At 42.4% G+C, this 27,240-nt stretch overlaps 1 protein-coding gene across 1 annotated transcript; it reads left to right on the forward strand.

The window, feature by feature from the left end:
* Positions 1 to 628: 628 nt before the first annotated feature.
* LOC149304859 (26S proteasome regulatory subunit 6B) lies at positions 629 to 17,547 on the forward strand. Its single transcript, XM_089478403.1, has 11 exons — positions 629 to 730; positions 3,318 to 3,416; positions 4,427 to 4,613; positions 4,988 to 5,134; positions 6,109 to 6,218; positions 7,209 to 7,302; positions 9,988 to 10,155; positions 12,266 to 12,342; positions 13,373 to 13,541; positions 15,919 to 15,974; positions 17,300 to 17,547. Exons 1-11 carry the CDS (start codon positions 695 to 697, stop codon positions 17,411 to 17,413), a joined length of 1,257 nt encoding a protein of 418 aa, XP_089334529.1. The 5' UTR covers positions 629 to 694; the 3' UTR covers positions 17,414 to 17,547.
* Positions 17,548 to 27,240: the final 9,693 nt, after the last annotated feature.

Below are 27,240 nucleotides of genomic sequence, written 5' to 3' on the forward strand. Positions count from 1 at the left end.
TGTAGCAGCAGGAGGCGAACCCGGGATGGGCGTGGCTGAGGGATGTTGTCAATCAAAAGAGAGCGGAGCCGCCATTGGCTGTCACTCAGAGAAAGGGGCGGGGATTGGCGTCTGCTTTTTGTGCTCCTCGAATGACGCCAAAGGAATTCTGGGAAATGTAGTTTTGTGAGACATTGTCAGAGAGCTCTGGTGCCACGACAAACTACTATCCCCAAGGTTCCCTAAGACTCAAAACTGGATTATTTCTGCAGTGTGGGACTGAACCTACGAAAGAACCAAAAGGTCCAAACGCACCTAATCCGCTCTGATACCGCTTTAACCGCCCTGGCTCAAATGCTAGAGAATTCTGGGAACTGTAGTTTTGTGGGATGTTAACCTTCTCTGTCAGAGAGAGCGAGCGAGAGAGAGAGAGAGAGAGAGAGAGAGAGAGCTCTGGAGCCACAACAAACTACAATTCCCACGATTCCTTAGCAGTGAGCCAGGCGACGACTTAAAGCGGGGCCAAACCGGGTTATGTCTCCACTGTGGATGCAGCCCTGACGAATGTCCCTTTAAGAGACTCGCAAACAGAGCAGCCTCATAAGAAAAAAAAAGGAAGCGAAAAAACTACATTTCCCAGAAGCCTCGAGGCCAGCTTCCGGTTCTTCCACCGGAAGTCGGGCAGAGGAGCCTGGCTTCGGGTCGAGAAGGGAAAATGGAGGAGATCGGGATCCTGGTGGAGAAGGCGCAGGTATGGCGGCGGCAGGAGAGGGGCTCCTGGGGAAGGGGCCAAGGAGGGAGAGCCGTTGGGGCCTCAGGGGCCTTCAGTTCCTCCATTTCTGGAGCTCGAGGACTGAAGAGGGACGAGATGCCGAGTCATCGCTTCCTTCCAGGGCCCCAGACTCCGCCTCCGCATTCGCGGCTTTGACTTTTGCTGCTTTGGTTATTCATGGATTTTATCACTATGTTCCTCTCTAGGAATCTCCAGGTCCTCCAGCGCAACTCTATGGCCAACCTTCACCAAAAGTCACCCTGAAGGACCAAGAGATTCCTAGAGAGGACACTCCACTAGGCATTTGTGGCTCCTCCAGCACAACTCTATGGTCAGTGTTTGGAAAAGGAGGACACCTCCAGTCACACTGCAGAAATAATCCAGTTTGACACCGCCATGGGCACAGCAAGCAATTATTCTCCCCACAAAGGAGGACAAGGCACCAGGAAATGTAGGACATTCAAGAAAAACGGAGGACATGGCCAAATAAGAGCTAAACTCGCTCCTATAAATGTTGATTCGTGCCTCTTGGTCATGCTCAAGACAGAGGACCTTTTGGAAATCCTCCTGGACCGAAGGCTGAAAAGTAGGACTTGTCCTGGAAAAGGAGGACCGGCCTTGGGTTGCCCTACTGCATCCATACTGCAGAAATAATCCACTTTGACACCACTTTAACTGCCATGGCTCCATACTAGGGAATTGCGGGGACTGTAGTATTGTGAGACACTGAGCCTTCTCTGTCAGAGAGCTCTGGTGCCACAATGAACTACAAGTCCCAGAATTCCATAGTACTGAGCCATGGCAGTTAAAGCGATCTGAAACCGGATTATTTCTGCAGTGTGGATGCAGCCTGGGAAAAGGACCTGCTCCCAATATGTAATTCCCCCCAAAGTTTCCTCTGAAAATGAATTCGATTCGTTCAGAATGAGTTATAGTAGGTTTAACTCATTATAGTTATGGAGGTATGGATTCTATATCTTACTGTAGAGTTAAAGTAGGTAAAACAGTTACAGTAGGTAGCTTTGCAAATAGTTGTAGCTTGCGTTAAAAAGTTTAATCTCCCACTAAGGTTAGAATGAAACCTCATATCGACTTGGTGGGCTCCCTCAATAGGTATTGCTTCAGTCGTATTGTGCCTATTATGGGTATTTGAATGGACTCAAATGGTGACTTTAATATGGAGTTTTCTTGACATTTTTTATCGAAAGGAGGTTTGACATTGCCTTCCTTTTAGGCTGAGAAAGTGTGACTTGCTGAAGGTCCTCCAGTGGTTTCCGTGGCTGAGTAGGAATTTGAGCCCTGGTCACGTCATAATCCTAATCTAGTGCTCAAAGCACAATGTCATACAATCAGAATTGGAAGGGACCAAAAGGGACATTTAGTCTAGTACTCTGCTGTGCAGAAGTACACAAACTAAGGCACACCTGAGAGATGCCCATCCATGCTGTGTCCTATGTAGAAATACGTATCTTCTCCAAAGTCTCCAGGATGCATAACATGTTGAATTAGCTTTTCATACTCCTAGCAACCCATAGTTCGCATCTTCAAGGAGATTCTTGGAGCGAACCTCAAAAGAGGTGCTGTATATAAGCCCATTGGATAGGGAGCAGGTTGATTTTCCTTGCCTTTCTGCCCATCCTAGAAAGCACTATTAGGCAGCTGTTACAGAAAGACTGGAGCCTTGATTAAGGGAACTTAATTACACTATATGTTTGTACTCCTCCTTGTGGAATAACACTTAGAATTAGTATGGCGCTTTGTGCTTTGTTTGCATTGTCTTGTTGCAGTCTTTGGCCTAAATCTAGTGAAGCTAGCTAGCCTCGCTCCATTGAAACAGTGGGAACTTGTTAACACTTAAGTAGATCCTTTTGATTCTGTTAGTGTGGGAGAATTGGGATTGGCAACCTGCTTGAGGTCCTTAACAGCTGTCATTGAGGATATCATTAATGTTCCCATATTGCAGATTATGGAAGGGGGGATTGCTGGGGGAGAATATGCAGCCTATTGTGTTTTGATGGCAAAAGTAGGATTTGAATGTGAGGTGACTGTGTCATAATCTAGTCCTTATGGGACACTGATCCCTCGCCCCCAAGAAGAGGAAATCCATTGTTACAGGGTTGTTGTTTTTATTAGAACCTACCTTGTTAGGTGGTCTTATGAGAGCAAGTGTAATGTAATCTTGAGAGTGTTGAATTGGACTGGGAAATCCAGGCTGTAGTCCCCAGTAAGCCATGAAACTCACATCTTCAGCCTCAGGGGAGGCAATGGCAAACCTCTGAACAAAACTTGCCATGACAGGGCTGCATTAGAGTCACCATAACTCAGGAACTGCTTAAAGGCACTCAACAAAACAACCTTAAGCCAGTCAGTGTCATCGTGAGGGTTAAGGTAGGGAGGATAGTGAGCGCTGCCTTGAGCTTCTAGGAGGAAAAAGTGGAATGCAATAGTCTATGGAAGAGGTTAGATTTCACTTTATCTGTCTTTCAGATAAATATGCCAATAGTTGCCTCATGTGAGAATCCTCCAAATGACTTTCAGTTATCTTTTCTGTCTCCCTTGGTTCTAGGATGAGATTCCTGCTCTCTCCATCTCCAGACCACAGACTGGCCTCTCTTTCCTAGTTCCTGAGGCCGAAGATGTAGAAGATCTGTACAGTCGATATAAGGTAAGCAACGCAATTTTTTTCTTCAGCCCTGCAGTGTACATGGTGCTGGCAGGAGTTCTTGGATCTGTCTTGTACTTTAAATCTATCACTGTAGAGCAGAGGCGGGGATATTGTCATTTGCATGGCCCATGCGGCTCCCAGGGCTGTTTTTGCAATTTGCAAGGGACCCCCAACTCCTTTATTTTTATTACACTCAGCCCTCCATATCCATGGATTCAACCATCTACGGCTTGAAATTTAAAAAGAAAACCCAACGCTCAAATAACTATGCCATGCTGCCTAAACAAGTCATTAATCTGAGTCCCAAATTAGCCTTGCTTTCTGTTTTTGATAGCCAGCGTAGTTTGTTATGTCACAGGCACTTAACCATCTTTTTCTGCTAGCTGCTAAGCCTGAAATAGCCCAGAACTGGAAGAATATTAACAACCTTATACTTGATAGCTGGAAAGTGAGGATTTGGAAAGTTGTCCTGAAAAATTAACCCGTGCCATTTAAAACATTAAAAAGGAGCAGACTGCCTCAGACTTATACTCCAAAACACACTGGAGGAATAATCCATTTTCAGACCACTTTAACTGCCCTGGCTCAGTACTAGAGAATCCTGGGAACTGTAGTTTATTGTGGCTCTCTGACAGAGAAGGCTAAAGATCTAAAAAAAACTACAGTTCCCAGAATTCACTAGCATTGAGCCAGGGCAGTTAAAGCAGTCTCAAACTGGATTATTCCTGCAGTGTTTTTTGGACCGTTGTTTTCTTTTATTGACTGTTCTATAAAATAGACATCCAAAGCAGATAAACAAAAAAGAACTAATATACTGTAATTCAAAGCCATTGTTTAAAAAGTGAGATTGCCAGAATCCCTGGCTCTGAAGCAATCCTGCTAATGTTGTATTCTGGCAGAACCATGATGCAGCTCAGCAAGTTTTGTATCTGTTCTGTCTCATAGGCCAGTAGTTTTTCTAGTTCAACAGGAGAATGCTAAAGGAAGGTTCTTATATTTTTTGTCTGCAGAAATTGCAACAGGAGCTAGAGTTCTTGGAGGTTCAAGAAGAGTACATCAAGGATGAGCAGAAGAACCTTAAGAAGGAATTTCTACATGCCCAGGAGGAGGTGAAACGCATCCAGAGCATCCCACTTGTCATTGGACAGTTCCTAGAGGCGGTGGATCAAAATACGGCCATTGTTGGATCCACCACAGGTATGTTATCTGTCTTCCTTCTGCCCAGTCTCTCTGGGTCTGCAGGTGGAGTCTACTCTGGCAGACCTCTTCTGTTGATGTACAGAGCAGCTTACTTGATAGTGCTGGCTGATGGTTGCCATTTTATTTTCCTACAATGCCCCAGAATGTCACTGCAGCTGTCCAGTACTGCTTTAGGGATGGAAGTGGAGTATAAAGTGGGTCAAGGGCAGGTGTCAAAACACAGCCATCCCAGGGTACTATGTCCCCAACAGGAGACCAAGACTACCAAGTTCAAAGGTCTGCTCTACCCCACCTCATTTTTGGATGAAAGTGATCTGCTTTTTCTCACTGAAAGCGTTTCAAGTACTATCTTGCAAGAGTTTCTGTTGCAGGTTCCAACTATTATGTCCGGATCTTGAGCACCATTGACCGAGAACTGCTAAAGCCCAACGCCTCTGTGGCTCTACACAAGCACAGCAATGCTTTGGTGGATGTGTTGCCTCCTGAGGCTGACAGCAGCATTATGATGCTTACTTCAGGTAAGGCTTTACATGTGGGATGGGCAGCTGCGGTGGAGGATATGTTTCACCCCCTACGCTGCAGCAGCCATCACCAAAAGAGATGCCATGTCACTCTCAACTTATTTTTTGGCTGAGTTTCTAGGGCTTTTAAGTGTTATGCAGAGTCTTGGGAGTTTGTGGAGGGAAAACAGCCATGCTTTGCAGTCCTTTTTTGGGTGAAAGCTTTTGGGTTTTTTTTTAAATGGAGGGTAGCTTTGGGAACTTCAGAGGTCACAAAGTGGGTCCCCCACTTTCCACAGTCCAGCTCAACAGTAAAGGTGACCTCCAGGTGCGCCCATCTCATTTTTGTATATTATCATAATCATGAGGGCTAGGAACCTTTTTGGTCTTGACTTTTTAGGAAAAGAAAATCCATATTTTTGTTCCATATACTGAATTCTGCCCAAACAGCATCTTATATAATAGTTCCAGTAGTGCTTAAGCTTGTGGAGCATCTTGTTGGATTGTCAAAGAAAGTTGCCTTTTTAAAAAGACTTCTCCTTTAGGCCAAAAACCTTCCTGTGTATTATGTCCCTGGATATATTGAAGAGTGAGACCCCAAGGAAGTGTGGATTTCTAGTAAATGTTTGTAAAGCAGCATAAGTATGTGACCCTCCAAGTGTTGCTAGACTGCAGCTCTGCTCAGTTTTAGCTAACATAACCGATGATGAGGGATGATGGGAGTTGTTCTGTGCTTTCAAATTATTTCCAACTTAAGGTGGCTGTAAGGTGTCCTGTTTCTGGGGCTGAGAGTGTGTGGCTCACCCCAGCTCACCTCAAGGGTTTCTGTAGCTGAGTGGGAATTGAAACCTCATCTCCAAAGTCCCATGTTCACGCCACTATACTTTGCACACTCTCTAGTATACAAAGGCTGCATGTTCTCCAACTCTGTTATAGAGGGTACGTCCTTAGACTAGGAAGCATTTTAGTTTTTCTTTGTCTTCTCTAAACAGATCAGAAACCAGATGTGATGTACGCTGATATTGGAGGAATGGATATTCAGAAACAGGAAGTGAGGGAAGCAGTGGAGCTGCCGCTCACTCACTTTGAGCTCTACAAACAGGTATTTAATCTAAATTCCTAGATTGCTAAAAGGGCGTGACGGCACCCAAAAATAAGCATGTATTTCTTTGTTATAACCAGAATTTGGAAAGGTTATCTTATTGGACTTCAGTTTCCAGAATCCTGCACCAGCATGGGGATGCTGTCTGGGGGATTCTGGGTGCTATAGTATAAAAAAAGTAAAGTAATCTTAGTACACTCTGATTACATTCTTCCACTTCTCCTTTAAAGAAATCTGAGTTCTGTTCCAATCTTCCACCAATTCTCAGATGCAAGTGACCTGTGTGTTTTGTCAGTTAAGAACAAACACTCATTAAGATCACTTTATATCCTTATTAAGTATTTCAGATGGAGTTAGGATTGTTCCCTGGGCATCAATTGTTGTGGTTATTTTTAAATAGGTTCATATCAAGCTTGTGCATGCCCTTCACAGTAATGGAGTCAGTGCTCAGGTCATAAGCTGCTGCATCATTGTAATATGCAGGCTAACTCCACTCCAAGAACACAAGCCTCAATAGATTCAGGAAAGCTTTATTCAGCAGGTCACAGTACATAGTTATGGTCAAGACTGAAGATTTTTTTCAATTACACTATACTTCATACTTTATACCTGTAAAGTGCCAGAGTTTCTTATCTGTGATCTAAAACTAGGAGAGGGATATTTTTCCCCCTATCATTTCCCTAATGTTACTATTGCTTTCAAAAATAATATTTTGTATTTTGACATCTTGTCAGTCACTTTGGAAGCCTGTTGTTCTGCAGCAAGGGAGGTTATATATAACACACACACACACACACACACATGAAACAAATAGGGAAATACCTTTAGTATTCAGGTGGGCCTAACATTGGAATAACCTTTAAAATTTGATGATGACTTAAACAGCTTGTGTCAGTCTTTGGGAGTTTGTGTGGGGTGAGTTGAGATGTGGTAACAGCCCTAACAATGAGCTTCTTTCATTGTTGTTGTTTCCTCTTGTGGTTCTTCCAGATTGGAATTGACCCTCCACGAGGTGTGCTCATGTATGGCCCTCCTGGCTGTGGAAAGACCATGCTGGCCAAAGCAGTGGCCCATCACACCACAGGTGGGTGAAACAGTGGCTCCATTGGTGTGAATGGATCTCTGCCTCATTGAATATGATCTTTCTCCTCTTTCTTATTTAGCACTTTATGGCTGCTTATGTTCAGAGTTATAGCAAGTCAATTTTCAGTGTATGAAGCTTCCCCCCAAAAAGCAAATCAATTTAAAATACAATATTTTCCAAATGCAAAAGTTATATAAACTAAATAACAATGGCTAGGAAGTACTGGTAAGTGCATATTGTACAAATCCTCCTACCATAATAATCTACACTATTAATAAAGTCTGACAAGCTATGATTTCTCCACAGTCCTTAGGACAAACTGTCTGCTTGAAGTTCCTTCCCAAGTTTGTTCATTCCTAAATTTGTTTTTATCTGATGAGACAGTGACCATCTATTAGAGGTCATCATATGTATTCAAGTTAAGAATTTATTTTCACACACAGGTGTCAGTGCACTAAAGGGGCCCCCTGCATCAAACTGTACATGCATGGAAAGGCTTCCTTGTACATGTACAATGCTCTAGTATTAGTGTTGGGGTTTTGCAGGAAATCTACTCCATCCTTTGGATGCTTAAACTGTATTCCATTCCAACTACCATTGCCCTGGTCTCAGAGGGAGAGAATAAGAGGCATTTTCTGCTTGATTTAATCTCCTTTCCCACTGTCACCCCCTTTCTTTGTGTGTCATGTCTTTAGATTGTAAGCCTGAGGACAGGGAACTGTCCAATTGCCAATTTTAATGCTAGTCTTAGAGCATTTCTGAAGAGTGGAGTTATAAATACAATAAATAAAATAAAATAATAAATATTCTAAGTGCTCAACTGCAAAACTAAAAATTTGGGGACTAAAGAAAAATATCATTTGGGGGCCAGAATTCTTTTTCGGGCAAGTGCCCTTGTTTGTTTCCCCCATCGCTATGCCCCGGTTGTATTTGCTGTCATCCTATTAAGTGTACATTATTAACTTTGTTAGGCAACATGAGGTTATTGAGTAAAGGTGGGAACAATTATGTACATTTAAATATAATAAAGAAATAGAAGAAGGAGTCACTCTGGACACAAGAGGAGTAGCCAAAATGCCCTTGGATTCTAATCCCATAGCCATGCACACTCTTTTGGATGGCAACTTCCAGAAAACCCCACAGGCCATACAGACTGGAGGATTTCAGGAATTTTTCCAAGCTCTGTCCAAGCTCTAGTCTAGGGATATGATGTAGTATTGTCCTTTTCTGGAGCCGGAGCTAGGTAAGTAACCTAGGTTGGAGTCCTTAGAGTTTGTTTATTCCTAAAAAGAATGTATGTATGTATGTATGTATGTATGTATGTATCCAGTTTGGAGGCTGGAGGAGTAGTTATCTTTTATGCCCCAACATTGTTCCAAAACTAGGACTTTTTGTGTCTTAGAAATTAAATGCAACCAAGGCCCGTTACACACGGGCTAAAAGGTACGCGCGGAGCGCGTACTAGGGTTAAGGCAGGGCGGTGCTTCCGCACTGCCCTAACCTAAGTGCGTGCTGTGCACGCACAAAATGGCAGCAGCCGTTCCGCACGGCCACCACCATCGATACGTGACAACCGCGCTGCCTCCAAACGAGGTGGCGCGGTTGTGACGTATTGGGGTTGCGGCAGGGCGCCTAGGGCGCCCTTTCCACAACCCCGGAAGGAGCTCCGTTTTGGAGCTCCTTCCTGGTTTGGTCCACTGGGCGCAGCCTTCAGACAGCTGCGCCCAGCGGACCAAAGGAGAAAGGGGCCAAACGGCCCCTTTCTCCTTCTCCCCGCCGCCGCGGGGTGTCCTTGGGGCTCGAAGCCCCAAGGACACCCCTTTCCAGGCTGCGGGGAAGGGGCCTTTTGCCACTTCCCCGCAGCCTGGAAAGCGGCGGATCGGGGCCTCAGCGGCTGCCGCTCTGGCCACTGAGGCCCCAATCCGGCGGGGAAAGGTGCGCCTACAGGCTGCCCCAAAGGGGCGGTCTGTAACGCACCCTAGCTAAAATAGAAAATACCATTAAAATAGAATTAGACTTGTATTAATAATATTAGAACAATTTAAAACATAACAATTAAAAATAATAAGCAGTTAAACACAGTACAAGTAATACAACATAGCACACTCTTAAAAACCCTTTCCTTAAAGAACCTTTGTCTTTAAAGCTAGTTGGAACAAAAATGTCTTGTTGATGGAAGGAAAGCAAGGAAGAGGCCATTCTGACCTCCCTGAGAAAGAATTCTAAAACTAAGGGTAACCACCAAGAAAGCCCTATTTTATGTCCTTCGTAGCTGTGCCTGTGAGGACGGTGCGACTTAGAGAAGGAGCTTACTGAAGGGTCTCAGGGCCTGAGAGGAGGGAGATACAATATGTCACATAGTCAGGACCAAGCTATGTGGGGCTTTGAAGTTCATAACAAGCACTTTGAATTGTGCCTGGTTGCAGACTGGAGCCAGTCTAACTGTTATGTCAAGGGGTTGTATTCTAGAAGTTCTGCATAGCTAGAATTTCTTCTCTTAAAGTCATGGTGAGAAATCCTCCTTGACTGCACACCTGTAGCACACTTGCAGCTTCTCCTAAAGCTGAAATAAACAGAGGTGTCACTTGTATTCTGTATGTTTGTCATGGCCTCTTCATTATGATAACTGATCCATTGATAAAAAGGACCTGGAAAAATGGGGTCTAACACTGCCTTTCTCTCCAGCTGCCTTCATCCGGGTGGTGGGATCTGAGTTTGTGCAGAAGTACCTGGGTGAGGGACCACGCATGGTACGAGATGTCTTTCGCCTGGCCAAAGAAAATGCCCCTGCCATCATCTTCATTGATGAGATTGATGCCATTGCCACCAAGCGCTTTGATGCCCAGACTGGAGGTGAGTTGGTGCCTATGAAGAAGGAACCAGGGGGTGGGAGTCTGCTGGGCAGCCATAAGAGATTGGTCCTTTGGGTAGATGTAATCCAAAAAATAATGTTTCCTAGTAGCTGTTGCAATGCTGTTGGGTCTCGCTGCTTTTTTAATTATAGTATGGAAATGTCAGTGGTGGGGGTGGTTGTGTGTCTTCATGTTGTTTCCAATGTATGGTAACTCTGAAGTGAACCTATCATGTGGTTTTCTGGGGCTGAGATTATGTGACTCACCCAAGGTCACCCAGTGAGTTTCCATAGCTAAGCAAGGAATCAAACCTTGATTTCCAGAATCATAATCTAATACTTAAACCACTACACCACACTGGCTCTCAAAACTTGTGGTACTGTATTGTATATTGAAACCTTCCCTGCCCTGGTGCCTTTCAGCCGTGCTGGACTACAAGTCCCATTATCCTCAGTCAGTATGGCCATTGCTGCAAATTGTGGTTGGACACCACTGCAAAGTAACAGAGTGGGAGAGGATGATGCATTGGATAATCATTATATTGGACACATTGTACTATTTATACAGTTGACCTTTGTATCTGAGGGTGTTCGATTTTGGATGCTTCCCCAGATGCTAAATACCATGGGACCCTGAGTCCCATAATAGTCAGTGCCAGTACAACGTGTGCACAACCATTGATAAGAATGGGGCATGGCCATCTGCAGATGGTCCAGTCCACAGATGGCAAGCTCACCAATATGGAGGGTTGACTGTACTGATATTGCAAAACAGGGAGCAAGACAAAACTTGCCAACTCTTCCTGCCTCACCCATTTACTTTAGGCTGCAAGGATGGGTTCAGGAATCCTGAGCTTACTGTGCATACCATAGTAGCTGTCAACAATCATGGCTGCTGAGAAGGGCTGGTTAAATTCCTGCCATCTTGGTGTGTTGCTTTTTCCCTACATCATAAGAATATGTTGGAATGTTAGGTTTCCAGAATTCTTTTGTCTTTTGGGCTGAGAAGCCCTTTCCCCATGGTTGGCCTATGAGAGCCAATCATAATTTGTGGGGAAGAGGCCTGTGCCAGTCCTTGAGTACTTAGGCATATTTTGTATGAATATTTAATTTTCTGAACATTCATTTCAAAATCTAGATTCATTTAGCAAGGCATAAGATGGCAAGTGGGCCTGGAAGAAGAGAGAACATACAAAGTTAGGGCAAGCTCATAGTTTTAGGAAAGCTCTAGACTTAGATGAGGGACTTTGTAAGACACTGACACTATTCATTGATCAGCAGATACTTTGCCTGATCTCTGTGCAAGTATAGTAGTAAATCCAGTTGTTTAATGCTAATCCTTATGTAGCCAGAACAGCACTGTCCACAGAAGTGGTAGATTTGATAGAATCCTAGGATGTACTGAGGCACAAGACAACTTTAGAAATGAAAAAAATGTGGGGGTAGGACACTCCCCCAGCAGTCCAGTGAGAAGTGAGCATGCTGTGCCCATAGAATGTGGGTATGAAGATTAGAATGGAATGGAGCAGGTATGGGGAACCTTTGGCATTCCATGTTTTGGACTGCATGGCATACTGTCTGTTTGTATTGGCTGTGTGGGCTAGGCCTTCAGAGAGGTGAAGTTCAAAGCACACAAAGGGCAAAAAGTTGCCCAACCCCCTGGAATAGATAAGTTTGGGCACTAGAAACTGGAACAGGACTACTGCACATGGGAATATTTTGTTGTAAGCCACTTGTTTCACTCTGATTTTTCTAACTTCTCACAACATACTACTAACAATTCTGCTACCTTTACCGTATCATCACAAGGACATAAACTTTCTGCACAAATTAAAGGCTGAGCTTCTCAGGATGTACTCGGAGCTTGGAAAAGTTACTCTTTTGGACTACAGCTTCCAAAATCCCCAACCAGCGCCATGCTGATTGTGGGATTTGGGGAATTGTAGTCCGGAAAATAGCTTTTCCAAACTCTGTTCGCCTGCCAGATATTGTGTTTCTGAACAATAGCCCTAAAAATCTGTTGAACATGCACATAAGTTTGGCTAAGCAGGAAGGTGAGGTCTCACTCTGTATTCTAGAGTTTAGCTGATGATCATGTTGGTCTTTCTACAGCGGATAGGGAGGTTCAACGCATCCTCTTGGAGCTACTCAACCAGATGGATGGCTTCGACCAGAACGTCAATGTCAAGGTGAGTTGTAGGATTCTGGAGAGGAAATGGCAAAGGATGAGATTAAATTGCTTTCTGTTGCACACTCCCTGGAGGTGAAGGCTTTCTCCATTCAGAAGGAACTCCACAGTTATTTGTAGACGGAAGCTGAAAAGCAGAGCAAAAGTCTTAAGAGTCTATAAGTTCTCTAATTAGAGCTTGGTTCTGCATCGCTGAGTTGGCATTCATTTTCCCCCCTCTTTGGAGTAAAGATGGCTGGCCAGACTGGTTTTGGTTTCAGTACCAGCAGCAGTACTAGAAGGCAATGTGTAGAACACAGAACTATCTACATCGTACTAGAGAGCAGCATCCAGATGAAAATGTGTTTCTCATATAGGTTGCCTCCTTGTCACGTTCTGTAATAAAATAAGCATTGTTTTCCAATTTGGATTTCACTATTTTGGTACATGTACATTCAGACAGGGACATCATCTATGAATCTCAGACATAAATGCTTTAAATTGGGAGTGTTGCCTCGTTCCCTTGCACAAAGCTTCTATGGTATTATCTTCCCTTTCCAAGGGAACTTATAGGCAAGCTGTTCTTAATCATAGGCAGGTTTCTACAGAGTTTGATAATTACCTTTTTAAACTACATCTCCCAGAATTCTCCAGCTAGTCATAATGCCTGGGAAATTTTGGGAATTTTAGTCCAAAACAACTTATTTTCCAAAACTCTATTTTTTTCAAATATATCTGTTTTGTTAGGAGTCCATATAAAACTCTCATCAACTACCAGTTGGCACTGATTGATGAGACGGAGCAGTCCTTATGAATTTTCAACCTACAAGACAATCAAGCTTGCACTAAAGAGTTTCAAGTCCTGGATTTTCTCAGTTGATCAAACTTGAAATTGCAGTTTACTTCAATTGATCATAAGTTGTTTTGCTTGCATTTGCTGGAGGGGAAGTGAGATGTGGTGGCTGGGAGATAATATTTTTTGAGTTAGGACAGGTTGGCACTTGATAATTCAGGACAGCATGATTTCATTTTGGGGACTTCTCCCACCTTAGGTAATAATGGCCACAAATCGAGCAGACACTTTGGATCCTGCTCTGCTCCGACCAGGTCGCCTCGATCGTAAAATTGAGTTTCCTCTTCCGGACCGACGTCAAAAACGATTAATCTTTTCTACCATCACCAGCAAGATGAACCTGTCTGAGGAGGTGGATCTGGAAGACTGTATCCTTCTAGAGTGTTCACTGGGGATTGCTAGGGGTTATGGGAAGATGAACATAGAAACTAAAAATCCCTGTAGTTAGTAAGCAGGGCCCTCTTGCCTTATACTTAACCACTTTTGTTATGTGTTAGTGGTGGGAGTTGTACATCCTGTGCACCCCACAAACTCTTCAGTTGCTGGAAAAAATTACCCAATGAAGAATTGCTCTCCAGTAATTTCCACAGGGGACAGTTTTAAGATAGCTGTGAGAGACAGGTAGAGGGACTGAAATAGCCTTTCCTTTCTCCTAAAACTGGAAAAAACAGTTTGTTCCTTCCTTGTTATGAAAACATAATCTGGCATGGCCAAGGAAGGGATGGGATATAAAAATTAAATGGATGCAGCCCTAGAGCTGCAAATACCACAATTGTCCGTTTCCATCTATAGCAGTGGTTCCCAACCTGTGGGTCGGGACCCCTTTGGGGGTCGAATGACCCTTTCATGGGAGTCGCCTAGGACCATTGGAAAACACCTATTTAATTACAGTTATGAAGTAGCAATGAAAATAATTTCATGTGTTTGGGTCACCACAACATGAAGAACTGTATTAAAGGGTCGCAGCATTAGGAAGGTTGGGAACCACTGATCTATAGGCCAAGGAGGTTTTTCTTGGTTTAGATTTAATAGCCTATTCTAAGGAGCTACTAAGAGTATTTTGCTTTAATGTAAAACAGTTCCCCCAGAAGTGATGGATTATATATCATCTCAGCTGGCAAAGTGGGCTGAAGTGATACTGAGGCAAGCTGGTCTAGGATAACTGATAATTTTAACTCATGGAAGCTGGTATAAAGCTGTCTCCAGCAGCAAAGGCAGAGTATGCTCTGGTGCACTTTTGATAATCTTGGGGGAAAACTATAAGCAAAGCTTTTCTTAATTGGAATAATCCCCCATATTTTCTTTCAACTTGTACAGAACTTCACTCTTCTCCACCTCTTTTTCACCTTTTCATGTATTTATTTAAGGCACTTTAATCTGCTTGTCAGCTAAAAAGGGTCACATAGCAGCTTCTCTACAGTTACTAAAGACAGTCCCTGCCAACAGACTTACAAGCTGGAAAGCCACAATGCAAAGGGAAATGGGGAGGAAAGAGGAGGGTGGAGCAAGTTATCTTTCAGCAAGTCTGGTGGAATGACTGTTGCCCCGCTCTCCTCTCCCTGTTGCCGCTTATTGGTATGAAACTGAAGGTGGAAATTTCCACCCTGAACATGAATAATCTGTCAGGCAGAATGGTGAGTATCTGGAAACTTTTGTGCACATGACAGTAAATCCTTCCCATTGTTGTGCGAGAAAAGTTTCAGTGTTAAAGATTCCCAGTGATTGGGCAGCATATAAATAAATCCTATTATTATTATTATTATTATTATTATTATTAAAGATTATATTGCCCTCCTTTCACCATGATCTTCTCTCAGATGGGGGAAATGCATTCCTGCTTGGGAATGATGAGAGCTGTAGTTTGGCATGCATGTAGGTCACCAAATTCGGAAGAGCAAACGTCCTCAGATGGTATAAAAAGGGCAAGGAAGGGGGTGGAATTTGATGTCTTCTCTCTATATCATCCCGTAGTATAGGGACTGCCAAGTGGTATTCCCTGAGCTGTATCTGTCCTCAAGACATCCCCCCCGCCTCATGTCCAGTCCGGCTGTTAGCTCTCCATTAATTATTTCATTTCATTTCTATGCCACCTTTCTCCCAGAAAGGGACCCGAGGCAGCTCACAGATAAAATTATTTATTTAAAAACTTAAAATCATCTATTTATATATAAAATTACATAAAACATACAAAAGTTTAAAAACATAACTATCACACACACATCATATAAAAGCCTATCTGACACAATTATATGTGGCACAGTGGTTAAATGCTAGTACTATCCAGCTTGTTGGGGGCATTTGGTTTACACATTGTAAAGTTCTTAGGGAGTGCTAGTTCACTGCTAAGTGGTATAGAAATGTACTTGCTATTTAAGAAGGGATTGAAGGTTATTAAAGGGTTTAGAGGATAAGGAAGGGGGGGTATTTGTATGCTTGCACAGATTTGGGCCAGATTTAAATATAAATTTCAGGTGTTTTTTTGTCCCCAAATCACACCAGATACTACTTAAAAATGGGATGGTTTGGGGTGCAAAATTGTGGGTTGGACCGGATTACCCCCAGGATCATGAAACAGAGCTTCCCTGCTCCAACAGTAGATCCACATTGCCTTGCTACTGCTGCTGCTCCCTGAGTTCAAACAAATGTGGACACTCCTGAAAGTGTTATCCGGGTGAAGCATCCCCATTCTTGAATGATCAGGTTGGACCTATTCTGTTCACCTCTTTCCTTCACTCCTCTTTCCAGATGTGGCCCGGCCAGATAAGATCTCAGGTGCTGACATCAACTCCATTTGCCAAGAGGTTAGTACTGTATGCCTTGACAGCAGGTTGCTGCCAGCGGGCTATCCTTGCTCATATTTGGTAGAATTGATTTCTCCCTCCTCATTTCACATAATGAAATAAACATTTGAATGAGTGGAGGGATGAAATCTAAGTGAGGAGTTGTGCTCAGAGCAATCCCTTATTTTAAATGAAGCTAATGAAGTAGATCTGGGCCTGGTCTGTGAATCAGGAATGCATGAGCTCAGATCTCATCTCTGTCATAAACTGTTTAGATGGACTTCGGGATATAACCTGCTCTTGTTCATTTGGTCCTAGCCCAATGTTGTCTGTTCTGACTGGCAGTAAAAGCCAATATGTACCAGTTTTAGGGGAAGACACCCAAGGTCAAAAATAGGGGATATGTTTTGCTTTCAGATCATCCCAGGTTCAATGCTTGGCATCTTCATTTGCTGGAGCAATAAAGACAAAGAGAAGTTCACATAAATGGGCTATAAGAAAGATTTGTTTGAAACCCTAGATAGCCACTGCCAATCAGAGTAGCGTGAAAAACCTCTTGCCTTTCTCATTTTGTTTGATTTCAGTTCCTGTTAACTCGTGAGTTTAAACAAGTTGCCAGGGATGTTGAAATCTGTAGTCCAGTTTTATCTGGAGAGCTACAAATTCCTGGTAGCTTTGTATGCTGGAAACTGAACTGACTTTGTCTGCATAGATTTTACCAGTAAGCTATGACTCCCTCCCATGTTGCAATGTGGAAGAATAATGAAAATGTACTTCGTGCTATTGTTGCATAAAGACACTGAGATAAAATGTATGAATACATTGGAGGTTTCACCTGGATGACGATGATGATGATGATGACGACAACAACAATAAGAAATCACCTATAAGTATTGTTATATAGAAGGACGTCATCTACCTGTTTGCATTTTGAATTTGTAAATACACTCGTCCCACCACATTTGCTGAGGTTAGGGGCATAATGCCTCTCTAGGAATCTCTAGGTCCTCCAGTGCAACTCTGTGGTCAACATCTGCCAGACAATGGCCATAGAATTGCACTGGAGGAGCGATAGATGCCTAGTGGAGTGTTCTCTAGGAATCTCTAGGTCTTTCAGTGCAACTTTTAGTTAAAGTTGACCATAGAGTTGCGCCGGAGGACCTAGATATTCCCAGAGAGAACAGAACCTATTAATAAAATCAGTGAATAATCAAATCTGCAAAAGTCAAAGCTGCAAATGTGGAAGGATGAATGTATGTCCTTTCTTAGGTTTTTGAAAATGAGATGTATTCTCTGCTTTTGAAGCCTTTAGCTCACCCTTTCTCCTCCTCACTTTCTCTCTTTAGGCTGGGATGCTTGCTGTCCGGGAAAACCGCTACATTGTTCTGGCCAAGGACTTTGAGAAGGCCTATAAAACTGTCATCAAGAAAGATGAACAGGAACATGAATTCTACAAATAAAGATGGGGAAAGCAGGACAGAGACTGTGGGTCAATTGTCTCAGTCCTTGGTGGGGTGGGTAGGTAGGTATGGGCTTTTCAGGGGTGGGGTGTATGTCTGGTGTCAGTGAGTGAAATTTATCCTGTGAATAAATACTTACCCAGGACTTTAGTTGCTCCTTTTTTCAGTAGGAGTAGGAGATGAGTTTCTCCTTATTCCTACCTTTACCTTGAGTGTGTTTGACCCTGTCCTGTATAGTTTGACCCAGTCCTGTACCATTAGGTACAAATAAGATAATTTAGAGGTCTCATTTGTGGGATTGCCATGGGTTGAAGTTAACTCGAAGACAGCTCACAACAAAAAGCATTATGAGTAGGGTCCCACTAGAATTTCCTAATAGATGAGAGGATCATATATAAGTGGACAAGCTATGCTCATTCTAGGCAAACTATTTAGATTATGGGAGTTCTAACAAGCTAATGAGACAGTTGTCTGGCACATCTGGAAAACACCATATTGAAGAAAGCTTGCCTTAGCTGTGAAGGGCTTTAAAGAACACAAGTATCCATGAAATGCCCTTTGCAAGAGGTTTCATTCATAACAATTCCAGTGTTGTGAGTTCCCTTACTGCATCAGTGGTAACTTTGTTCTGAGATAGTGTAAAAATGGTTTTCAAAATAAGTGGTTAAAGGCTAGAGAAAGTAAGGCAGGCTTCTATCTCCTCTCAGCTATTTTGGATATTATCAGTCATCCAGAAAGAGTTGTTTCAAACTGAGTAGTCTGAGAACCAATTAAATAAGTCTGGAATGTATTTTTCTCTGGACTAGGTACAGGCTTGAAGCAACATCTTGAAGAACTGGTGACTCCGTGTGGCAAAAGTATATAGTTTTCAGCTCAACCATTTTTTCTTCTGGAGAGTTTTTACTACAGTTATAACCCACTGGGTTACCTTGGGCAAGTCACACTCTCAGCCTCAGCTGAAGGCAAAGGCTAACACCCTCTGAACATATCTTGACAAGAAGACCCTGTGATAGATTCATCTTAGGGTCAGTATATGTTGGAAACTACTCAAAGGCACAAAACAACAAATACTGTATATACTCACGTATAAGTCTACAAATTTTAGTCAACAAATTGACCCCAAAAACCTGGGTCGACTTATCCATGGGTAAATGTAAGAACTGTACTTTATCTCTTATCAAAAAAAGGAAGCATCACCTTTTCTGTGTAGAGTGGCAAAAGGCAAGAGCTTAGTTCACCCTGGAAGAAACTAAATGAAGCACTACCCTCTCTATTTTAATCCACTGCAGTGCCACTTCTGGTCTATTTGAATGTCTGAGTGGGAAAATAGCAGTGTGCTTTAGCATCATTTTCTTTTCCTGCATTTTTGCCCCTGAGTTTTACCCTTGACTTATACAGAGGTTGTATAAAAATCCAAAACTTTGGCCCCACGAGGTCAACTTATAATTGAGTATATACGATACTTCAATTAAGCAAATAGATGTGTTCCTGGGCATTACTTCTTTAACAGAAACTTTGGTACAAGAGGTGGAAGTAACATGGAAAAAATAGGGATAGGTTCCTACACCACACAAAAAACACTTCAGTGTGTTTGAGCAAACTTTGCATTTGAAACTAAACGTGCACATGTCGAATGCAACAAAAATGTCAGTTAAACCATGAGTAAACAAAAACATTTTGAATCTTAGAACAATTGAAGGCTTCTTCCAAAATGCATCAGGGATGACCTTTTTCATCAGTTTCCTCTTTTGATTATTTTTGTTTTGGTGGCCAAACATACAGGTCTGTGTTTTTGTTTTTAACATGTTGAGGAATTACCTGGAGACTCAGGCTGGTTTCTTTTCTTTGTTTTGCTGTTCACACAGATAGTAAGGGATTCTGGAGACATCTACTGTTTACATTGTCTGCTGTAGGGAAGCACACACAACTGCAGTCACCATCCTCCCGTTGTTGACACTACTTAAAAAAAAGGCAAGGTAGACCCAAGGTAAAGAAGAAAGGGAGGCCTGGGGAGGCATAAAAAGCATTTGTAAAAAGGAGCTTTGTCAGAGGTTTTGTTAATAGAGGTATGCCTATATTCATTAATGCCTCTTGAAGAGACATCTAAATGATCTGGAGGCACCAGATCCAAGCTGATCTCTAAGATAAGCAAATCATGGTCGGCTCTGTACTTGGATAAGGGACCACCAAAGAATACCAGGTATTGTAGGTTGTTTTCGGAGGAAGGCAATGGCAAACTTCCACTGAGTGTTCCTTGCCAGACGTTGACAAGACACTGCCTGAAGAAGGCTCTTTGCCCCAGTTCTTGCTACAAAAACATTTGGTTGGAAATTGATTTACAATTCCAGCTAAAAAATAATCCCCTGCTGGATTGAGAATGCTTATACACATGCCTTATTTTCCATATTGCTCAGGATACAGTACAGAACAAAAGATTCCTAAATGTAATGTGAGAGCCAGCATGGTATAGTAGTTTAAGCATTGTACTATGACTCTGGAAATGGGTTTGATTCCCCGCTTGAGCATAAAAACCCACTTTGGGCAAGTCACACTCAGCCTCAGGATGACAGTGGCAAACCCCTCATAAAGAAACTTGCCAGGAACCCGCTGTGATAGGTCTACCTTGCAGCCCTTCAACAGAACTAACTGACTTCTGAAAACAGAGCATAAGAGCCAGGCTACAGTGAAATCTAACCCAGGATTTTGGAAACAACAACCAGCCAGTTGCCTATAGGATAGTGGTACTCAAGACTTTTACCCTTGGGATCTCTCTTTACATCACGCACCCCCCGCCAACCTAATATATGAATAAATATATTTTGTTTATCTAGTGTGCATATTTTCATTCGCACAATCGTATTCGCGTTTTAACATTTTATATGGAAATACCTTTGTTCAACTTAGAGCAGATTTATTTGACCAGTAAGCAAATTCAATATTTATTGCTTGTGTAAGTTTTATGCATTAAAACGTTTGAGAAGATGAGAAGGAAGGATCTGGGTTTCCAAGCTGGTACCCCCCTTGACCAAGTCTCGTGCCCTTTTTGGGGGACCTGCTCCACCATTTGAAAACTGCTGCTATTGGGGCATTCAGCAGCATTCAACAACCAGGTCATTTGGGATGGGAAGGGGATGCCATCTTGTTCTTTGGCCCTGGCTATATGTGTGGGTGTGCAGCAAATAATGCCAGTTCTCCTCGGCCTAATGCTGCAGTAGACCTCAGTGGTGTGGGTTGGACTGGTTCCAGCGTGACATGTGGCCTGTACAGCATGGATGTCTGATAAGCTCTGAGTCAAATCTCAGCTCATGTTTGCTTTGGGTTTATTGGATTGCAAAGCAAACAAGGCTCCTTGTTCGTGGTTTTTTATGGACCAGAAGAAGGCACGTGCCAAACAGAAGTGTAGCCAAATCCTTTCTTTTCACTGTGCTCATTCACCTCTTTTCTCCATCTGGGATCCAGCTGCCTCATAATTCAGATTATTAATAGAAAAATAGTTTCATGGTCTGTGGACAAATAATGTCAGTGGCTAGGAGGTGCCTGATCTACTGTAGCTGGGATGCGCATTGGCAGGCAGAGCTATTGTGGCTGCTCTAGATGCCTATTGGTTTTGCAGCTCTGGTGTTACCGAAGTGATCGGAAGACCAATTGATATAAATTAATTATAGATCATAACATCTACAGTCTAGTGAGCATTTTCAACCATTGCTTATTGGTGCCTCTGAGTCTACATCAATCATCACAACCTTTAAAAAATTACCCAATTTTACAAAGATTTAGTGCTTATCTGGTTTCCTTTTCCTATTCATTCCATTTTCATGTGTAACACATCTTTGCTGTAGTGAGCCTTCAAGTCATTTCCAACTTACGGTGACCCTAACTTGATCCTATCATGGGTTTTTTTTTGAGCTGAGAGTGTGTGACTCACCGAAGGTTACCAAATGGGTTTCCATATCTGAGCGGAGAATCCGACCATGATCTCTTGCTGTCGTTCAGTGCTCAAACCACTACACCACACAGGCTTGACATATAAATACATATAAATACAGTCAGTCCTCACATTTGTGGCTTTGACTTTTGTGGATTTGATTATTCACAGATTTGATTAATATGTTCTCTCTGGGAATCTGTAGTTCCTCCAGCATGACTCTATGGTCAACATCCAATAGAAGTTGCGCTTGAGATTCCTTGAAAGAATACTTCGCCAGCCACATCATTTGTAGGTCCTCCAATGCAATTCTAGGGCCACCCTCTGGCAGATGTTGACCACAAAGTTATATAGGAGGACCTGGAGATTCCTAGACAAGTATAGTGTTTTCTTTTATTTGTGTTTTTTCCAGTTTCACAGGGGTCCTGTGCTCCTAAGCCCAGCAAATGTGGAGGTCCACTGTACCGTGAAAACAACTGATCCCATCTAATCTTGGAAGCAAAGCAGGGCCAGGCCTGGTTAGTACCTGGGCAGGAAACCTCCAAGAAATACAAGGTTCTGTTAGTTACATTTCAGAGGAAGGTGATTGCCTTCCTCTGAAATATAACTCCCTCTGAATACACCTTTCCTATGAAAAACCTAGTAAGTTTATGAACTCACCATAGTTGACAGGTGACCTGAAACCACATAGGCAAATACAATGCATCTATTCATTTATCAACATTTGGCCAGGGAATGTGCTTTTCTTCTTTGTCTGGGAAACCTTGAGTACAATAATAATTACACATAATCACTATTACCGGGTAATAATAAATATTAAAGGATTGCCGCTACACAGCATGCCTTTCGAATGACCGTGAGTTGTTACAAAATGGAGCCTGCCAATTAAAAGCAGTATGACACAGATGATGCATGTTGTGTATGATGCTGGCTTAAACACAAAACAAAACAGGCAACGATAGCCACTGGGTAGGGGAAGCCCTAATTGGGTTGGCTTTCATCTTCATATCTGCAGCTCTCCCTGGAGATTATTTGGATCTGCCAGCCTCAATAACCTTCCAGATCCCTTCGGTTATCCTTCTACATTTGCTTTGGTTTATGAAATATCCTTGAAAATGTCGCTTTTGGAGGCTACAAAAGCCAGAATCCTGACCCCAGCCTTCATAGCAGTTCTGCAAGATATTAACAGTCAGCCCACATCTCCATCTGTGTTGGTAAGAATTACAGAGTACAGCTCTGCTGCTGATGCAGGGAAACCATGGCTACAGTCTCTGATAGCTGCTCATCTAATCTCCAATTTAAAACCTAACAAAGCTGCAGGGGAAACTCTTCTATAGCCAAACTGCTTGTACTACCTAGAAATTCTCAACGCTCAACAGAAGTCCCATTTATTTTAATGTGAACCCATCAACTCAAGCCTTATCCTCTGTGCCATTTTATACCCGTCAACTGTTCCGATTTGGCAGGGACAGTCCCGCTTAATCCTCTGTTGTCCCACTTTTTCACCTGCTTTCAAACCATCCCAGTTTTTTTCTCCTCCTCTCATTCTCCCTCCTTTTTTAATTCAGTTGCTGCAAATTGAGTTCAAAGTGCAGAAGTACAGTGGGCCCTTGGTATCCGCTGGGGTTTGGTTTCAGGACCCCCGTGGATACCAATATCTGAGGATGCTCAAATCTCATTAAATATAATGGCATAGTAAAATGGTGTCCCTTATATAAAACGACAAAATCAAGTTTATGGGAATTTGTATATTTTTAAAGTATTTTCAAGCTGTGGGTGCTTGAATCCATGGATTAAAAAAATCAGTGGATAAGGAGGGCTGGCTGTAGTTTGTAACCAATTACCAGGGAGGAAAGGAAAAGGGTATAATGTGGCTCTTCCTAGCAGGGACTAGCAAAAACAAACGCCTCTTAGCTTGTGTAATCTTCATGAATAATTTTTGTCATCTTGACAATACTCCAGTGTTGCTTGGTCACACCTGTTCTGCTTTGTATTTGTGAAATGTATGCCATTGGCTCTGTTCAAAGGAGGGCGACTAAAATGGTGAAGGGTCTGGAAACCATGCCCTATGAGGAACGCCTTAGGGAGCTGGGGATGTTTAGCCTGGAGAAGAGAAGGTTAAGAGGTGATATGATAGCCCTGTTTAAATACTTGAAAGGTTGTCATAGTGAGGAGGGAGCAAGCTTGTTTTCTGCTGCTCCAGAGACTAGGACATGGAGCAATGGATGCAAGCTACAGGAAAAGAGATTCTGCCTCAACATTAGGAGGAACCTCCTGACAGTAAGGGCTGTTCAACAGTGGAACAAATTCCCTCGGAGATTATAATGGAGTCTCCCTCCTTGGAGGTCTTTAAACAGAGGCTGGAGGGCCTTCTGTCGGGGATGCTTTGATTGAGAGTTCCTGCATGGCAGGGGTTGGACTGGATGGCCCTTCGGTCTCTTCCAACTCTATGATTCTATGATCCAGAGAACCACAAACCCATGGGTTACACTTACAGCAAGGTAAAACAACTTTGCTTCATTGCCAATATCTCAATTGTTTCAAATAGCTGAAGGTGTCAACCATCTTGTTTCCAAGATAACTTTCCATCTTCCCTCAAGGGATTTGGTTTTCAGGCTTTTCCCCTTCTTTGTGGGCAAATCTAGATGCACTTGGCCTTTTACTCTCATTGATATGTAATTAGCTAGGTGGTTTGTGCAAAGGCACCTTAGTGGCTAGCATTACTTCCTTGCAAGTCTATTTTGTATTACAATATATTTTAATTCCGCTCCTATGTGCTGGTTGGGCATAATGGGAGTAGTATTCCAACACATCCAGTAAGTAAGATACTTGCATACATTGAAAGGCATAATAATTAATACTAAAAATGACTTCTAAAAGGATTAAATTACATAAAACATTACAGCACTTTAATTGGATCATCACCAATCCATTTCAAGATGACATAATTTGCGTTTTCCCATCAAGTCCCTTGCAATCAATAACCAAATTTATGAAAACAAGTCACTCTCAATGGGTTTTTTCTAACATGAACGTAGTTTTTTAGTTGAAGCAATTTTGCAGTATGCCCTATCTTTTTAGGTCATTCAATTATCATGGGAACAATTTACTCATTTCCCTTTAAAGGGAGTTGAACGGTTTTGCTGCTCACAGCATATTGCTCAGTAACTGGCACATCAATACTCCAAACCTTCCAGATGTAGAAGTAAAATAAAAAAGATCACAAAAGAATGCAACAGTATGCTATAACTAGCAATATTTGTAAGATCCCATTATCATTGCCATTTGAGATTCTTTTACTTTATAGGCAGGTCTGGTAGCCAGACGTGTATAGCTTGCAAATCTGCAAGCTGGCAAACAGTTATTAAAACACGTTTGGTTGGCCTAAAAATGATACTGAACTAATAAGGATTTGGGTTTTTTTTAATGGCCAATGTTTAGTTCAGAATTAGTACTACTGACATTGTAAAAATAACTTCTTTATCAGAGGTTTTACTAACTGAGCTCTATTTTCAATCTTTTGTTTATGTTTATATGACTGAGTTTTCATCCTAGCATTGGATTCTGAACAGTAGTAGCTTCTGAGGGCCGTTTTTCCCAGCATAGCACCCTCTGAATGTTTCGGATGTCATCTCCCATCATCCCCAACCAGAAGCCCTGGAGGTGCAGTGGTTAAATGCCTGTATTGCGTTGTGAGTTCAATACCAGCCAGGGGCTCCCAGGTTGACTCAGCCTGGCATCCTTCCGTAGGTCACTAAAATGAGTACCCAGCTTGTTGAAGGCAATTAGCTTACACTTAGTAAACCACTTAGTACATTGATAGCAGGTACAGAAATGTACTTGCTATTGCTATCCCCCACCATGATGTTGATGGGGGATGATGGGAGTTGACATCCAGAACTTCCAGAGGGTGCTGGGTTGGGGAAAACTGCTCTAGAGTCTTTGGCTTTGGCACAAGTCTGTCACATCATTCTCCTTGAATGTTTTAAATTGCAAATGTGTCCGCGAATGAACCACAGACTTGGGGCTCAGAAGAGAGAGGGTGTATCCACACTGTAGAAATAATGGAGTTTGGCAGCACTTCAAGTGCTGCAGCTCCATTCAATGGAATCCTGGGGTTTGTACTTTTACAAGGTCTTTAGCCTTCTCTGCCAAAGAGTGCTGATGCCTTCCAAAACTACAAATCCTAGAATTCTGTAGGATGGAGCTACGGCAGTTAAAGTGGTGTCAAACTGCATTATTTCTATAGTGCAGATGCACCCATGGCCCCTACAGGTGCTCCAGCGTCTTTCAATCTGATGTTCTCCAAGTGTATTCAGCTTGAACTCCCAGTAGTCCTAGGCAGCAGGACTAATGGAGAGGGATTTTAAAAGCAGTAGCCCAAAGAAGACTGCTCTACAGTAAGAGAGGAGGTTAGTCCCTATCCTGATCTGATTGTCTCTTACCCTGCAATTCCCACATTTCATATTTCATCCGGTGTCTCTTTGTCTGCCTACATTCCCCTGGGTTTGTTAATGCCCAACAGCTGCCCATTAGCACTGCAATTACCACATTCAGAATTAATAGTAGTCTCAGTTCATGCTCTCATGTACGTGTGGGTGTATTTTTTTATGTATAACATTCAGATTGAAACCGAATTCGTATTTGTACTTTGACTGTCTAAGGTTTTGTATCAAATACCGTACTACTATTATTAGCCTACCTTAATTATATTTTTTATAAAGACAGGTATGGTTGGAAATAAGTGTTGTTGCAAATAAATAAATACATGTGACAGGAGGCTGGTTTCCAAGTTGCATTTCATCTAATCAATCAGTCAATTACATTTACATCATTTCTATGCCATACCATTTCAACTAATTATTTGGATGGTAATATATGTGGCTTCAAGTTGCCACTTGGGTAAATTATACATTAAAATACAAGATTAATATGCACAGCATTCTTCATAATAACAAAGTATAATATAGCATACTAAACACCTCTGAATAAAAAGTAAATTAGACAACATTTCTGAGACTTTCACAGAATCCCTCATTCACTACTGAGTTGAAGCAAGAAGTTATTGAAACCGTTTCAGAATGTTTTATTAACTCAGGCCAAATTCAAAATATCTCATGGAAATAAAATGCCCCAAACCAATATCCCCCAACTTTCCCAAACCAAAATAATTTGTATGTTGTGAAAGAAAGTCTCTTAAGTCCTTACATGTGCTTCTTTGTTGTTGCTGTTCTTTTCCAGTGATTCATGCCTTCTTACGCTGCTGTTATGTGCCTTCAAGTCAACACTGACTTGACAATAAAAAGACTCTCTCATACAGTTTTATTGCCAGAGGAGGTTTGCCATTGTTTTCCATTGAGGCTGAGAAAATGTGGGTTGGACTAAGTAGGAATTTGAATCCTGCACTCCTACTTACTACTTATTTAGGAGTAAACTCTATTGAACACACAAGAGAGCTTAAAGTTGAATGGACAAGTACAGGATCTGGTTCTAAGCTTGCCTTTCTGGATCAGTTTGCTTTTGTCAAGTATTCTCTGTCACCAAATGCCAGTTTGGAGTAGGGGGAAGAAATCTGAAAAGAAAAGGAACCATACCCATGTCTTTTACTCACTATAGTTCATCACAAATGCACCTTAAATTATCTAGTATAGGAAATCAACAGAGGTCCCTCTCCCCAAATTTGCAGGGACTGGTTCCATATGTGCCCAATGGTTACAAATGTTTTTCTTTCTTTGTAACTTGCCATGAACCAACACTCAATGGCTGGTGGACCGGCGCTGGTCCACAGGCCACAACTTTGACTAGGTCCGGTTTATAGTTCTCACTGGTGTATAACAAGTACTACAGCTTCCGGGCCAATTCAAAGGTTAACAGGTTGCATTGAGAGGGGGTGGAACATGGG

Source organism: Sceloporus occidentalis, unplaced genomic scaffold, assembly GCF_023333645.1.
Source record: "Sceloporus occidentalis isolate IW3139 unplaced genomic scaffold, rSceOcc1.0.p SCAF_13, whole genome shotgun sequence".
Classification (NCBI taxonomy): Eukaryota; Metazoa; Chordata; class Lepidosauria; order Squamata; family Phrynosomatidae; genus Sceloporus; species Sceloporus occidentalis.

What these genes read in the sequence shown, in the direction of transcription:
- LOC149304859 (XM_089478403.1), top strand. Translation starts at nt 695, where the DNA reads ATGGAGGAGATCGGGATCCTGGTGGAGAAGGCGCAG. An exon ending in TCCTGGTGGAGAAGGCGCAG is followed by an intron (nt 731 to 3,317) that starts GTATGGCGGCGG and finishes CCTTGGTTCTAG; the next exon opens with GATGAGATTCCTGCTCTCTC. An exon ending in GGAGGTGGATCTGGAAGACT is followed by an intron (nt 13,542 to 15,918) that starts GTATCCTTCTAG and finishes TCCTCTTTCCAG; the next exon opens with ATGTGGCCCGGCCAGATAAG.